At 29.6% G+C, this 17,295-nt stretch overlaps 2 protein-coding genes across 3 annotated transcripts in view; one reads left to right on the top strand and one right to left on the bottom strand.

The window, feature by feature from the left end:
* Positions 2,779–8,061, bottom strand: LOC109357105 (ubiquitin domain-containing protein 1-like). The gene is made up of 4 exons (XM_019600831.1): positions 7,906–8,061; positions 6,547–6,669; positions 4,818–4,937; positions 2,779–3,013 (listed from the first exon to the last, which is right to left on the bottom strand). Exons 1-4 carry the CDS (start codon positions 7,940–7,942, stop codon positions 2,949–2,951), a joined length of 345 nt encoding a protein of 114 aa, XP_019456376.1. The 5' UTR covers positions 7,943–8,061; the 3' UTR covers positions 2,779–2,948.
* Positions 14,026–17,295, top strand: part of LOC109357273 (protein transport protein Sec61 subunit alpha-like) — a 10,277-nt gene continuing 7,007 nt past the window's right edge. The window contains exon 1 of one of the 2 annotated variants that reach the window (XM_019601105.1): positions 14,026–14,030. The gene's annotated coding sequence lies outside the window, so the exon portion shown is untranslated. Of the gene's footprint in view, positions 14,031–15,041; positions 15,047–17,295 lie in introns of those variants that run through there. The other variant, XM_019601106.1, reaches the window with a different exon arrangement.

Genomic DNA, 17,295 nt, shown 5'->3' on the forward strand with positions numbered 1-17,295 from the left:
AGCAAGAAGTGAGCTTTGACAAACACACAAATATATATATATAATGATTGATTCGTTTACACCTCAGATTAAGTTAAAAGTTATTTAATATTTCTCATTTTCTCTCTCATCATTTATTTCACTGAGCCATCAAGCCCATTAGATTCAAGAAAATTAATGACTGAAATTATATATAACTAATATAACTTAACGTTAGTGTAAATGAATATCTCCTCTCTATATACAGCTAATGTTAATTAGGTATTGGTCACCCATTGTATGTGTAATTGAGAATCTTTTTACCAATTCAAAAATCACAATTGCCTTTTACTATTATGGAATGAAATCATAAAAACATCTATGCAACTATTCTATAACCCTTTTTGTGTCATAAAAAAAACAAATTTGCAAGTCTTTACATTAATGAATGATTAAGGACAGTTTGTTTAGAAATCGAAAAAAAAAGTAATTCTCCATATTGTTTTTGGAAAAAATGTTTTTGTTAGAAATTATGATGTGTTTGGCTTTAAGTTTGAAAAATGATTCTACTTTGAAAAAACGATTTTAAATTGTTTATGAATAAAATTACAAAAATGTACATAACAAAACATGAAATTACAGTTACTTCTATGTGTGTTGTAATTTAAATCTTGTGCACGCTTTATAAGATTCAATTTTCTATTATATATCACGTAGAAACAATCTTGTTGTGATTAGTTTATTATAGGCAAAAAAAATTGTTTCCAAAATTTCTTTTTTATTTCATTCTATTAGCTTTGTTTTTTTTTATAATGTTAGTCCATTTGTTAATTTTTTGCAACTTGTCACCTTAATAAAGAATTATAGAGATGAAATAAAATAAAAGTAGAAATAAAGTTGAGAAAAAAGAGAGATGGAAACCAAAGTGAGAAAAAGTAAGTCAATGACTAAAAGTGTGTTTTTTCCTTTATTATATTATTACATATCCAAATTAAAAACCAATAAGATATTGGTCTTGTAGTGTAAGAGTTATGTAATATATTTATTAGATCCTAAATAAGTTAAAATATCAAATATTCTTGAAAGCGACACTTATTGGGAGGATAACTACTAGATTAATTTCTTACCCAAGGTGAGAGATACTCTTAGTTATATCACAAAATATTCAAATAAAAAAGGCCAAAAAAAATGTTATTTTAAAGAAATGTGATTGTTTCTATCTAAATAATCACTGCTTGAATGTTGAGATATTTTTGAATTCTCATGTTTTCTGAATGATGATGTTCACGAAAAGTGGAGAAGGAAAATAAGTTTTGTGAATATATATGCATGTATATGTATAAAGGTGGTTATTATGGAGTTATATAGAGTGTGAATGAATAATCTTGTCCATAAAATAATTCATCTTTATCAAAAACAGTTGTTCATGAAGCTACAAACTTTAGATTCTTTTACAATTGTTGCGTTAGAAATTTAATCAAATGTGTCCCTCTCTGGTATCCTAGAATACATGAAAAATGAGGAAAAGGAAAAATTTATTGATTTTGAAATTTTTGGATTAAAAATAATTTAATATTATGTCTGTTATAAATTAATTTTAGTTCCAAATTCAACACTGAAGAGATCTAAATTCTTAAGTATCCAAATTAAAAAACGATTATTTTCAAAATAAAAGCATTTGGATAAACATATTAGCGGAAAACAATGTGGTCATAACACTTGCGTTCAGACTTCAGAATTGTTGGGAAAAGAATCCTCTCAATTGTAATTTTAGGTTTTGTTTTAAGAATCATATCATTATATTTAAAGGATAAAATTGTAATATTATTTTATTTTTCATGTTATTTTTTAGGTATATAGCCAATTGTCGGGAAAAAGAATAGAACAAAAAACGGAGAAATGTTTGTTTCCTTTCATCACCATCCTCTTCTTATGGCACAAACAATGTTGTCATTATAACTCTGAAGTTTGCTTCAATGTCTTTGTTAGGAGTCCTACATTGAGTAGAATAACAAACTCAATGTGGTACTCAAGTTATGTTGTTCTCTCACCTAATAGACTTGTCATTTGAGTTGGGTTCTACTCATGTGTTTAAGTCCTAACAATTAGTGTCTTTCATTGAGAGTTGTGTCACGGAAATTGCTATCTATAGGTGAGTGAAGCCACCAAAAGAGAAAAGGCTACCATCGGGTCAGTGTCGATAGAGTGAAAGTCGTTGTGGATGTCAACTCTTAAAGGTGGGAGCAATGTTAGAAGTCTCACATTGTTTAGAATAACAAACTCAATGTGATACTTAAATCATGAAGCTCTATCACGTAATAGACTTGTCTTTTAAATTAGACTCTTCTTACGTGCTTAAGCCTTAAGAATTTTTGAAAGATAACATTTTGAGAACTACAATAAATCATTAAGAAATTGTTACTTCCTTGGATTTGAAATAGTTTCTAAATAGTCAAGCCAAATACAAATCATGATTCCTCAATTCTGGTACTTTTGATGTCCTCAATTCTAGTATTTTTGATGTTCCATCCACTTAAATCTAGACATGTAGCGATTAATATATTATTTTTGTAAAATAAAATTAAAGATTGTAATATCTATATATTGTCAATGTAAAGATTTATATTGTCAATATATCATCCATAACTCATGTAAAAATCAATTGAATGTTAGTTTAAATTCTTTAGACCAAAGGAGGCCAAGAAAAACAATTGACAAAATGATTAAGAAATAGTTAGATATCACTGTTTTGACAAAGAACATAAGTTATAACATAATATTATAATATTGTTCGATCCATGTAGTTGACCGCACCTAGTATAAGATTAAAGTGCGATTTTCATTGTAAACATTAAAGGTATATGTCAAAGGTGAGTACATACGCAAGTAAAAAGTGTTGTCACCCTATGCAAGTTACCAAACCAATGAGATAATAATATACATGATTTACAATTTCTTTCCCATGAATGTTACAACTTATAATGATGTTATTAATTGTCCGGAATCAGGTTAGTTGGCTCACTCAAAACATACTTGGGTAGCTCATACTTTGCTCCTGCATAACAAATATTGCACAAAGAATCAAATCAAGAAAACATTGATGGATATAAATCATATAATATTACAAGAAATGAACATGCTATTATTCGGGAGCACATTTGTTGTCCCGTAAAAGTGGGTCATTTTATATGTCATTGCTTGTAATTAGTTGCAAAAATGTATTTTAAGTTAAAAGTTTAATCAATTAATTATTTTTCTGATCAATCACCAACATTAACACATGGAGTGGGACACTTCTTCGGCCAGAAGATGTCCACCCCTATTATTCTATCCTTAAAATAAAAGAGCACATGGTGCAGGCCATGGTACAAATTCTTAGCATTGTTTCCAATCAACTATATTTAGTTTTCCAAGAATTTGTTCATGTAGTTTCACTTATTTTAGTATCTCACTCTAAGCTAGTGTTACCTCTTTCATTGTATTTCTTTTGCACTATATAAACTTCAAAACATGTTTTAAGTTTGATCCTACAAATGTTGGTCAATTTGATATTTGTCCCTCCTTTTTATTTTTGGGTATTTAGTCCCTAATTTTCTTCTCGGGTTTTGTTTTTTTTTTAGTCCTCTGGCGTCAAGTTTGGATGTTAAGTTTTGATGAATCTCCATGTCAATAGTGCCACATTAATGACATGCGGCTCACCTCCGCACCTGCTTTTGTAAAGTGGGTTCGAGTTCAGGTTTTCCCCAAATCCAATCAAAGTGGGTTTTATCCATCAAAATGGGACGGATTTGGGTTTTATTGTCATGCCTACTGTCAACCTTTCATTCATCTTCATGATACCATGGCTACAACCCAGACCTCGTCGGTTCCAATTCCCTAAAAATCAACGAAGTCCCCACCCAAACCATAAACACTAGGAGTCATCTCACATCCCAAATACACCACTAGTGACCAGCCAAAAAAATGAAGAAATAGCAAGACTCGGCCCTCTAACGGTGCCGCTGTGATTAACCAGAGCTGTCAAAAGCACGACCTTGCAACTTCCCTTGCATGAATAAGTCGCCACTACTAAGAAGCCGTCTGAGAACTACCGTACAACACCTAACATGTGTTTTCCTCCTCCATGTGTTGTCTCAGATCCGTCGCGCACCTCTACAAACACCGCCTCCCATACCTGCCCCTAATGTTGTACGACCTCCCTATGCTATGGTGTTGACCTGTTGTGACATCTTCCTACCGTAGAACCACCACACAACACCTCTCTTCGTTTTCTATTTTCACCCTTTGTTTGAGGATGAAATAGTAGTTCTGTTTTGAGTAGGTAGCGGTGGTGGCTGGTTGTAGTGGTGAAGGGTGGTGGTGGTTGCTGGTAGTGGTGGAGAAGAAAGGGTTTCAACATAAGAAGGTTGGGAATTGGGGAAGAAGGGGGTTCGAGTAATAAAAAGGGAATCTATCGATTTTTTTAGTTCCTATAGCCACGTGTCTTTAATGTGGCACTTCTGACATGGAACTCTGTCAGTCATGTTAGCCTTTTAAGGGTCTGTTCGCGAGTTGAATTTTGGAGGGAATAGAAGAGAAATGGAAGGCTTTGGAGCCATCTTACCAGTATATTTCATGGCTCTCAACAAGCCTTCCATTTCTCTTTCTTCCCCTCCAAAACTCAACTCGCAAACCGATCCTAACATCCAAACTTGAGAATAGGACTAAAAACAAAACAAAAAATAAGGGACTAAGCACCAAAAAAGTAAAAAAAAAAAAAGAGGGATGCATATCAAAATGACCAACATTTGTATAGACCAAAAACATATTTCAACCTTTTAGAATTTAGCGCATAAGGGAATGCAACATGAACTAATTACCTCTTTCATCATAGCATACTGTCATATCAGAACTCTGGACAATGACCCCTGCACTATCCACAATTGCTTGTGCTAAAGATAGATCAGCCTCGACAGCAGCTCGAAGCGCATCCCAAATCTCTAGCATGCAGAAAAACGGAAGTGCATTTCAGTTAACAAATTAAACATAACATATGTATTAAGGCTGAAATGAAAAAAAAAACAGAATACCTTGTAAACCTATATGATCTAAGCTTCATATTTGGGATAAGAGTTATATTATGTTATCAGGAAATGGCATTTGTGTAAACATACTATCATCTAAGCCTTGTCACTTTATGTGTGTGTGTGGCAAAGTCAAGTGAAATTTCGTTATCAGACAACAATTTTCTATCACTAGAAACAATGTCAAAGTTATTCTGTACGTAATGATTGGCCTTGCATTGATAAAATCAAAAATAACTCCGATCTTTTTTTATTGTTTCCTTGGTGCTAAGCGGTAATTCCACTGTGGATTCTATTGACAACTATACTCGATCAAACAAGTCGATCAAACAAGTCGATCAACCATCAGAGTGAAATTGAATTTGAATACTTTCATTCACATTTCTTGGCTACTAGGTATTCTATATATAAAGCAAGGTAGTGCTTAACACCATGTTAGATATCCTACATATGCATGTCACTAGCAATCAAATATGATTCTTACAGAAGCAACTTTTTGAGTTTTTCCTAAATGTAAAGTTATTTTCCCTTCCTTCCAACACTAGCTTTAGACACTTGCATATTAATGGTCATGTTTCATTACTAGCATGCTTATTACTAAGGAACGTCAGAACAAGATGAACTGTAAACTTCACTCTTAACATAGTGGATATCATCATTGTAAGATACTAGATACTTAGCCTTATCCTGCATGAAGGAGTAGAGTATTAGAAACAACCATTCTGAATCTGAGACATTATAATAATTCAAGAATGGACAAAGCCTTTTTTGCTAATGATTTGAAATGAGAGAACGAGATTACGAGTTAAAATCATTCCTTAAAGAAATTACTGAAATGCTGTTTATGTTCCCTTTTTCAAACCGCAATGCATACTTATTAACTTAGAAACCTCAATCTAGACTACCTCAGCCAGCCATCTACTCCCTACAAGTTGAAGCTTGTCGAACTTCTTTTGTTAGATAAGCACTCTTCAAACTCATTGCCGCATTCATGGCGGCATCTTGTGAACAGACAATAATAGACTCTAATTCGAAGGGCACATATTATCTAGAGCCACTGGAAAAAATCTTTGCTAAAGAGGATATTCACAAATTTCTTTCTGTTAGTGAGATACCAACTCCTAACTTAGGATCCGTTTCCTATGCATTCTCTGACTACAATATGACCTGATCGAATTACGAGTTCGGTTGGGATAACATGTCATAACTTATGGTTATTTTCATTTTACATCTTCAATAAATTGCCAACCCTCTTGCACAACGTCCTGGCTATAAAGATAGAGGCATATTTGAAGATAAACATGCTAGAAGAGATTTGAGCAACACACGAAGTTATAGATAATTAATTTAAATCATAAAAATAATCTTAAATTTAAAGACAGCAGAGAAATGAAGCAAAGAATGGGAAGTGAACCGAGTCAAACAAAGCAATCTTTTCCACTTAAACTACTAATATTTTCTAATCCAATTTTCAAATAGGCTTTCGAAGCTTCCAAATATAGTCATTATCAAACTGTGATAGTACCTTTCCGGCCACCATAGTGAGGAGCTGTGTCCCAAAACTCATCACGCAGTTGCATTAGTTGAGTCTTCGTTATCGGCTGAGGATGCTTCCAAGGTTTAGGCTTTCGGATCTGTTTTAGTTCCCCTGTTGAAATATCAATTTTATATTGGGGTACATGTTTATACCAGGAACAAGTTACTAATATGACAATTCTATACTTCAGAAGATTGTTAAGGATGAGAAATCTGATCGTGAGAACTAACAATAACCAATAAGGAGAAATTAAACTCTCAATTTAATCTTAGAAACAGAATAACAAAAATGAATAATCATATAATCATGCTTATTAAAAGATATTTTTGCATACCAATAAAGCATCAAATATTGTTCTTCTAGCTATGCCCTTATACACATTTATCGGATCTCAACTACTCAGATAAATTAGATGGACACAAAAGTGGAGTAATTACAACAATAACAACCAAGTTTTTATCCCACTAGGTGCAGTCGGCACGAAAGATCCAAACTAACCCTGATAGAACTAGGGTGCATACCATAAAACATAAAATAGTTTCCAAAGCAAAATTTACTAAAGTATTTGGATCAACTGGACTCAATTTCAGTGCCCACTTCACATGGGAATCAACTGGAACTAATTTCCATTCTCAATTCAATCACTAAAAGCTAACTACAGTTGTCTCCATTACTGAATAAATTTTCAAAACTACAAATTAAAAAAAAACAAAAGGAAGTTCAGAAGCACTGATACCAATAGAGATACAAGAAACAGATTTGGCGCGACACTCATGCATTGATCCGGAAAAAATCATAAAACCATTGCAAAAAAATAGATAAAAAGTATCTAAAAGGTTCTCCGATCCATACATCAGATATCGGTATGGTAAACGTATTTAAGTATCGGTGCTACCTTAGGACCCAATTTCCCTTCTAAATTCAATCCCTAGGAGCTAACAATTTTCCCCATTGGTGATTAAATTTTCAAAACTACAATAAAAAAGAGACCAAGCAAAATCACTTAAACATAAATCAAATCTCAGCACCATGTAGTGTTCAAAACTTTATCAGATCACTAGCAACAATCAAACATATTAAAACAATAATGACGTAAAGTTGAGATTTTGATCTTTGCCCTATGCAATTAATAAAATTCTTCATCTTAAAAAGCACTTATCTTTAATTCACAGTAAATATTAGACTAGTTAACATATGTGATTTCATGATTATAAGCATCAAAACTATTTCAACAAAAAACCAGAAATAACAGATTTTGAACACAAACCAACATCAATTTTGTGAAGGTTTACCAAAATCAAATGCAAAGATAGAAGCTTTGATGAGAGAGTGGGTAGAGAAGCTCACCATCATCCTTGGATTGTGAAGATCCAACACAACCCATTGCAGAAAAAAAACAAAGCTTGGTTTGCAGAGAGAGAGAGAGAGAGAGAGAGAGAGAGAGAGAGAGGAGTGAAAAAGCTCAGTGAGATGGTAAATGGTGACGTAGGCTATGAAGGTTGGCACGTTAACGAGAGAGGGGGCAATGAGAGTAATGTTTTTTTTTTTTTTTTTGTTTGCTAGCAATGGTATTCCTCTCCTCTTTTATTAATATTAATTTTTTTTTGGATTCGTAGTTGCTCATTTTGCTCATAGAAATCGAATTTTGATCTTTTAATCTAATATGGCTTAGATTACTAAATCAACATATTCTTGGTTAATATGAGTAATTTGTTTAAGGGAAAGGAATACTCTCAAGTTAGATAAAAATGTCTTATATAAAGTTTATGTATTTATTTTTTCTAACCCAACTCATGTCCCTTAAGTTGCTCTTTTTTTAGATGAAAACTATAGATGGCAAAACAGATAAAGTTAGTGGGCTTATTCGCATAGCGAGCAACATTTTGTAGACAAAGCATATATTTTTTTAGTCTATTTGCTGGTGCAATCCTACTCGTTTGTTTATCATGATCGTGGGATATTTCTATTGGACAATACAGGCGGCCCCAAACATTATATAAGAGAAAGAAAATAGAAAAAGAATTAAATAAATTATTATATGAAGTGATATAATGCCTCAAAATATTTAATATGATTTGTTAAATTTCATATGTAGTATCAAAGTTTTTTTAAATCTATTCAAATAATTTATTTAATTTATATTTTTTTATTGCATGAATTTTGTATTTATTTATCATTGCATGTGTGTTATTCGCATAATCATTAGCTCATTTTAAAATGGATGGAATGTAAAATTTTATTCACTAAGACAATATAAACATATTTGCGTCCGCTTAAATTTTGTGAACATTTGTGAGCACGACCAAAATGGGTCGACCCATTTTACCATCTTTAGTGGTAACCTCTCTCTAAACTATTTTGCCACCCTTAAAAAGATAAAATTGACAAATGTATTTTTGTAGTCTAATATTGTTATGGGGTATCATTTGAAATTAATGCATTAGAATGAGATTTTTAATTATGTTTTGTCTAAAAATACTTGGATTTTGAAAAGTTTATTTTAAGACTTTTTTAAAAGATTTTTACAATAATGATTCCAATGGTTGAATTTTTAAAATGTTGACTTTTTAAATATGTATAAGACATTAAAACTTAGTGAAACTTTGAATTTAATGATTTTGAATGGAAATTATAATTTACACTTTTTGGAAAGCTATTATGGGGTATCATTTAAAGTTGATGTATTGGAATGAGATTTTTAATCGATGTTTTGTCTAAAAATATTGTGAATTTTAAAACTTCATTTTCAGACATTTTTAAAAGATGGTTATAATAATGATTCCAATGTTTGAAATTTTGAAGTGAAAAGTTTTTTAAAACCGTAGAAGACTTAGTGAAACTTTGAATTCAATGATTTTGAATGGAAATTATAAGATTTTAAAAGGAAAATATTTGAATAATGACTATAAGATTGGAAAGGAAATGTGGTTTTTTTTAGCAAAGAGTGAAAAGTTAGGAAAAAATAATAATTTTTAATTAAAAAGGCAATATCTAATACAAAATTCTAATTTTTTTAAAGTTAAATGTAGCTACATGTAGGGGTGTCAAAAAGGGCCGTCCGGCCCGTTTAGCCCGCGCCCGCAAATGTCCGCAATAATTTAAGCGGGTCGGGCATGCCCGCAATTGGTTAACGAACAAAAAGTCATGCCCTGCCCGTTTTAAAACGGGCTAACGGGCGGCCCGCGGGTATTTTTCTGTTTACATTAAAAAAGCAACAATGTGAATGTTAAGTTATCAAATGTCATTTCAAATTTCATATGCAGTACATTAGGCAGTAAATCAATATATTTTACATAACCACATTACATAATAATTAAAAGTCTCTATAATAATAATTCAAAACATGTCTCTCTAATCAAATTAGATGATAATTCTCTCTAACAAGTCTACAATAATAATTATAAAATAATCAAATACTAGTCTGTAATGCCCGCAGGCAGCCCGCGGAGCCCGTTTAAAATGTCCGCTAATAAAGCGGGCAAACGGGCCGGGCAATATGGGCTAACAGGCAAAAATACCATGCCCTGCCCGCATTTTTTTGCAGGCAATACGGACTGGCAGCAATGCCCATATTGACACCCCTATTTATGATAAATTTTCCAATTGAGTTAAATTTTCAGTTTTATTATCAGATCTAATATTATTATAAATATATTTTTGAGAGTGATATTTATTGAAATAGATAATTGTATATTCAAATTGAATTACTTTCTTATCCATATGATCAGAAAATATCATTATTAATACCAAAAATATATATTGGTTTTCATCATCTTCACACATAAACCTATTGTTTGAACTTATTGAATGGAGACGTGCTACTTAAGATGACATGTAGCTAGGGGTGTCAATATGGGCATTGCGCGCGGGCCAGCCCGCATTGCCCGCAAAAAAATGCGGGCAGAACATGGTATTTTTGCCTGTTAGCTTATATTGCTCGGCCCGTTTGCCCGCTTTATTAGCGGACATTTTAAACGGGCTCCGCGGGCTGCCCGCGGGCATTACAGACTATTATTTGATTATTTTATAATTATTATTGTAGACTTGTTAGAGAGAATTATCATCTAATTTGGTTAGAGAGACATGTTTTGAATTATTATTATAGAAACTGTTAATTATTATGTAATGTGGTTATGTAAAATATATTGATTTAATGTCTAATGTACTGCATAGAAAATTTGAATTGACATTTGATAACTTAGCATTCACATTGTTGCTTTTTTAATGTAAACAGGAAAATGCCCGCAGGCCGCCCGTTAGCCTATTAGCCCGTTTTAAAACGGGCAGGGCATGACTTTTTGTCCGTTAACCAATTGCGGGCATGCCCGACCCGCTTAAATTATTGTGGGCATTTGCAGGCGCGGGCTAAACGGGTCGGGCGACCCGTTTTGACACCCCTAATCATAACCACATTCTCTATGAAGAAAGTCATACACCATCCTAATCCTAATAAAATTAAATGTTTACTTCTTTATTAAATAAAAGAGTTTAAAATCTATACACTAATAGTGTAAAGTTTTTACACTATCAATAAATCATTCATCAATGATTTCTATTACTTTTATTTGCGAGTCAATAGTGGTTACTAAATCAATGATATATGATTTGCTGACATTGTAAAAAATTATTTACACTATTAATTTATACTTATTAAATCCTAAATAAAATGAAGGTGCTCAAAATTCAAGAATCTTCTTAGTCATATTTCTCAAGAACGTATAGCAAATATGGATAGAGATTATATCTCATTCTCTATTCCAAACCAATTATATATTACCACGTAAATAATTTTTTCAAAACAAAAAAGTAATAATATGATTGATCTGTGACAGAGAATAAGACATCATTTAAGATATGTGATATGTCTTAGCAAATATTAAATAATTTATTTACAATTTGAGGTCATTATCATTACATGCCTCTCCCTTCCTCTCATGTGGTCAATATTGTTAATGCTAATCCTTATCACTCAATGAGCTATTTTTACAAGTTATTATTAATAATAGTAAGAGTTTACACATGGGAGAATTTTATAGTAAAATAAAAATTGGTTTAATAGAGATGCACAAACAATTGCAAGTAACATACGTTTAAAGAAGAGAATATTATATATTATCATATTAAAAAATAAATTATATGTCTCATACTTAACCATTTTCTATAAAAAAAACATTTCTGAAAACTAAAAATCTAATAAATGCGAGTTCAATATTATCTATATGTTGAATCTAGTAGACACATTATCCATAAGTTAAAAGATTTAAAAGGTATACATCGATAATGTAAGTGTTTTTTACACTGTCAATAAATCATGCATCATCGACTTATTAATCATCGTTGTCTCTGAAATAAAAGTAGTACAAATTAGTGATGGATAGTTGTCTGACAGTGTAAAAAACTTTACACTATCCGTACACAAAATTTAAACGCTAAGTCAAAATACAACAAATTTAATATGTAATATACATAATAAATGTGAGTTTTGAGAAGGCACACATTAGTAGTTTCTCTCAATTATAAAATAACATTTCTTCGTCAAGCCTAATCAAGTAATTATTTAATTATTTATTTTTAATTATTTAATTATATATAAAAGGATAAAAAATGTTTTTTTATGTATGACAAGATCACTAAGTTATGTGATAGAAAAATGTTTGATGAGTTTAATATGTTTTAATAATTTGGAGAATATAAATGGAACATCATAATCGTTCAAAGAACGATTTAAGGAAAAGAACTAACTCGTCATAATCATTCCTTTATAATTAAGGATGATGTGATTTGTTATAAAGTGATTTCATTAAATTATTATTTTTAAAATTATGATACAGAGAAAAAAGCAATATTCACTGTGAATTATCTTCCCCTATTCAAGAGATGGAAGCAGCACTATAGCAACTACTACTCTCTTTAAACTTGAAGGAAATGAGGTATCAATCCTAATTGCAACCATCATTTTTCCTAAAAAAAGATTTTAGTTTATTCTAGCCTATAAGCCTTAATGAAATAAGAGATTAAAAAATTATTATTTATTTGATTAGAGATTCTTTATTAATTATTCATGACTAAAAAATATTTTTATTAATTACCATGATTAAAATTAAATACTCATTATAAAAAATATATTATTTTTATTTTGATGATTCATCCTTCACTAGTCACTACTAGTTATAAATTATTTTATTAATTATGATTCACCATTTATTATTAATTATTAAAATATATTATTTTTATTATTTAATAGAGGAGAAAGATTATGGGAATATAAATATTATTCTCTATGAACAGCCTTCAAGAGATTGAATAAATATTACTAATGACTTATGTATCATATCTTAAATAGAAGGGGAGTGAAAATACAATGGCCCATTTAATCTCACAAAGATTGCATATTTCAAAATATTATTTTAACTATTAAAAAGTATTCCCAACAATATATAAAAGACCACATTCTATATTTACTTAATTTTTCTACTTATTCAATTATTAATTAAAAAATATTACTTTTTGGAAAGTAAACAATATAAAATTGATTAAGTTGTATATAATTATATTTATATATTATTAATAGCTATTAGATAAATAAATGAATAATAAATATAAAGGAGATAGTGACATCTATGAAGAGGAGACAAGACCATAATGGTTACACCAAAACTGGGATGTTAGCATTATAATTGTTCCACAAAGATGAGGCGTGAGTGTGAAAATAGAGAGGATGATATACTTGATGGTACGAAAAGGGGACATAGGTTACGAGTGAGCATGAACTTATTTTACTTCATCACTTGATTTGCCCATATAGTAATTAAACCTATATATGGTCGGATTTCATCTGTCTAGATTTGAATTCAAAATTTTGACCTAATCGATATTTAAGCCCTAGTAAGAGACAATTATTATATCCCATGCCATGCTTAATCACGATTTATGTTTATACGTATTTGTTAAATTGTGTATAATGTATTGACATTTCTTTGGTCTAAAGTACATAATGGGTTTGGTTCTAACAATCTAAATTTTATATTTTTATTCATATTTTTCAATTGTTCTTGCTAATTATTTAAAATACTCTTGTGTAAATAATTTATTATCACAATATATACATCATTTCATATATTATTTTTTTCTAAAATTTTGACTTATATATGTGCAAACGATCCATAAAATATCTGCATAGATATTATTTCTGTGTCAAATTATGTATCCAAAATAATATGTAATACTACAATTTTTTTATCTAAAATGAGTAATGTATTATATTTAATAGAGTTTAAGGTTAAATTCTCATTCTAGAGTTAGTCTGATGGGCATTCAAGTTCATGTTAGCTTTCCAATATATGACTGAATTCATATTCAAAAATTAACTCGATCAACACTTATGACTTATGACATGTAAGAAACAAGCATTATCCTACTCGATGTGGTCGATGCCTATCTGTAATAAGAAGTAATGCATTGAAAATTGTGATGTTATGATTAGATGCACACAAAAATGGAAAAAATTATGGGAGAAGTGTGGTGTGATATTAACTTGTGTACCATTTGTTCATTAAAATAAGAGAAAAATATGTATATACTCTCAATGTAAAAGTTTTTTACACTGTTATTGTATCATTCACCATTTATTTTTAATAATCATTGACTTTTTAAAAAAATCCAAATAAAAGATATGATGCACTGACTGTGTATAAATCTTTACATTGTCAATGTAAAAATATTACACTCTTAAAATAATTATAAAAAAATGTCATTCTTTTAAAATTTTCCTTGGAGCGATACTTGTTAGAAGGACAATCATGCACCAAAAGAAATTAGTTCTTTACTATTGAGTGAGAGATATCTTTGGATACAGAAAAAAAAAATGTCATTCTTTATGAAATTACTAAAATACTTTTATTTCTCCATGTAAATTACCAAAGTTCCCTTAATAAGGCAACATTGTCACAATAACCTTATAAAACAATGGAAATTACTATAGTATTCCTAGTTGTATAAAAAACCTTTAAGGACTTTAAAAAATAATGAAATTAATGTATACCTGTAATGTGGTAAAAAATAACTTGTTGACTTTATAAAATCACAATAATTACAATATTTCCATTCATATTTATTTTTTATCTCTTTTTTATTCTAATTTTTCGTTATATAAAAAATAACCTTCACAAAATTAGATGATAACAAAGTAGTTATAAGTATTAAATTATAAGTTTAATTGTATTTTCATGTTTTGCCTTATTTTAAATTTTTATTTTACTCATTTACTTTTTAAAGGATTTTTTACTTCTTAGGGTTTTAGAAATTTTCAATTTAGTCTTTTAGGTTAATTTTATATGAATGTTTTACTGATTTTAACCCATTAATCCCCAAAAATAAATCATAATTTCAATCTTTACAAGTTCACTATGAATTCATATTTTATTTAGATGCTAATATTAATCCAAACAATTGTGAATAATATTTGAATAAGAACTAAGTAGTTTGTATTGTTGTTTATGGAAGAACAAAGAATTGAAGAAATAATTTAGAGTTTTGAAGGGAAATGCAAATAGTAAGAGAGTTAAAGAAAAGGCAGAAAGGAGAAAAATGGAATTTATTACCTATATAATAAAAAAAACTCATGCATGACATGTGTCAATCTCTCAAGCCCTAATGACATGTGTCAACCTCTCATCAAAACTAAAGGTCTCTCATGACATGTGTCAATCTCTCAATAACATGTGTCAATCTCTCAAGAACTCCCTCATGACATGTGTCAATCTCTCAAGCCCTCATGACATGTGATTTATTTAAAAATAAAAGGAATATGATTACCTATGCAATATTAAAATATAATGTTATTATAACAATATTAAAATATAATGTTACTATAGTAATATTAAAATAATAATAATAATATGAATCATAACATATTGTTTGTAGCTATTTTAGAGTTAAATAATATTTATTTTTATACTAATCTTATTTTATAATCAAATAATAATGAATGAAATTATAAATTTATTGATGATTTTTTGATTAACAGGATACTACTAACTATATCATGTTATGTATGTGTAAAAAACAATGTTGAGAAAGTCGAGCAAGATATTAAACTAGTAGATGACCTATATTAAGTTTATCTTTAAACAGTTAAACCGTATGGTTTGACCGTATGATTTTATATATAATTAATAATTTTTAACAATATGAATGCACTGGTAACATATATGATTTTAACCATGCGAATGCACGAGCAACATACATATTCTTAATCATAAATGCACATGTAATATGTGTTCTTAATCATGCGGCAAAAAATATCGTCCCGTGCAAATGCACGGGTAACTTGCTAGTTTATAGTGGAAAAATAAAACCTTTATTGGAATATCTAACACTTATCACTAGCACAAAATACTATTAGTGTGAGAATAACATTATTTTATTAAACATATTTATCTAATATCGTTATGACTTATAATAAAAGGATAAAATTGAATTTTATTAAAAAATTATTTGAGAAATAAAGTAGCAAATTATAAATTAAATAAAAAAGGAAATATTAGATTCTATTTTTAGTCACAAAATTTCCTACCATCTATCTATTACCTATATAACAAAAAAGCTTCATATATATCTATTACCTATATAATAAAAAAACTCACTCATGACATGTGTCAATCTCTCAAGTCTTTATGACATGTGTCAACCTCTCATCAAAACTAAAGATTCTCATGACATGTGTCAATCTCTCAATCAAAACTTTCCCTCCAAAACATGTCAATCTTCCCTTTTTGTTCATTGTACAATTTAATTCTAATGATTAATGAGTTCATTTGTTTTTTATTATATGAAGAAATTACATCTCACAATAAATGGATTGAATCCATTTTCACATGTGAATTACTTCTCCACCATTATCATTTCATAGCTCCATATTATTCTCCTCCTTTCATTTCATATTTCTCTCTTCTTCTCTCACATGTCTACAACCAAATGTTTCATTCGTCAATCTTCATTTCGTTAAAATTAATATGATGGGTACTGTATCCCGATACTAAATCTTCATCATTGTAGATTTGTTCTTCTTTTGTAAAAATATGTTGTTTAAAGTGCATTTTATTGATTTTTTCATTCATTAACTTAATATGATGACTTTTGTATCCCTGTTACTCAATCTTCATCATTGTAGATTTGTTCTTCTTTTGTAAAAATATGTTGTTTAAAGTGCATTTTATTGATTTTTTCATTCATTTGTTTACTTTTAGATATGTTCTTATTTTTAGATTTGTTCTTATTTTTAGAAATGTTCTTATTTCTAGATATTTTAATTGATTTTTTGTTTATTATGTATATGTATTCTTATTTTTTTCTTTGATTTATTTATATTGTATATATGGTACGATTGATTTCATTATTTTGTAGATTTATTCTTTCAATAATCATCTTCCTTAGTGTGTGATTTACAAGGATTTCATCCTTAACAATTACCAAACTCTCAATAACTATGTTATGTACCCGATCTTCATTTATGTATATACACACATTTAGTTACAAGTTACAATATTGTATTTGTTTGTTTGTTGTTATGAATTTATTTATCTTCTCATCTTATCTCGCTTTTGTCATCTCATCTCTTCATTTGCAGTTTGACTATCCCTTAAAGTATATCTACGGGTTAGTGTTATGTTTATGTGTCCCTATCTTACTAAAATCTTCAATTTTATTCTCCTTTGCACAACAAATGAATTTAATTAT

Source organism: Lupinus angustifolius, chromosome LG09 (assembly GCF_001865875.1).
Source record: "Lupinus angustifolius cultivar Tanjil chromosome LG09, LupAngTanjil_v1.0, whole genome shotgun sequence".
NCBI classification, from domain to species: Eukaryota; Viridiplantae; Streptophyta; class Magnoliopsida; order Fabales; family Fabaceae; genus Lupinus; species Lupinus angustifolius.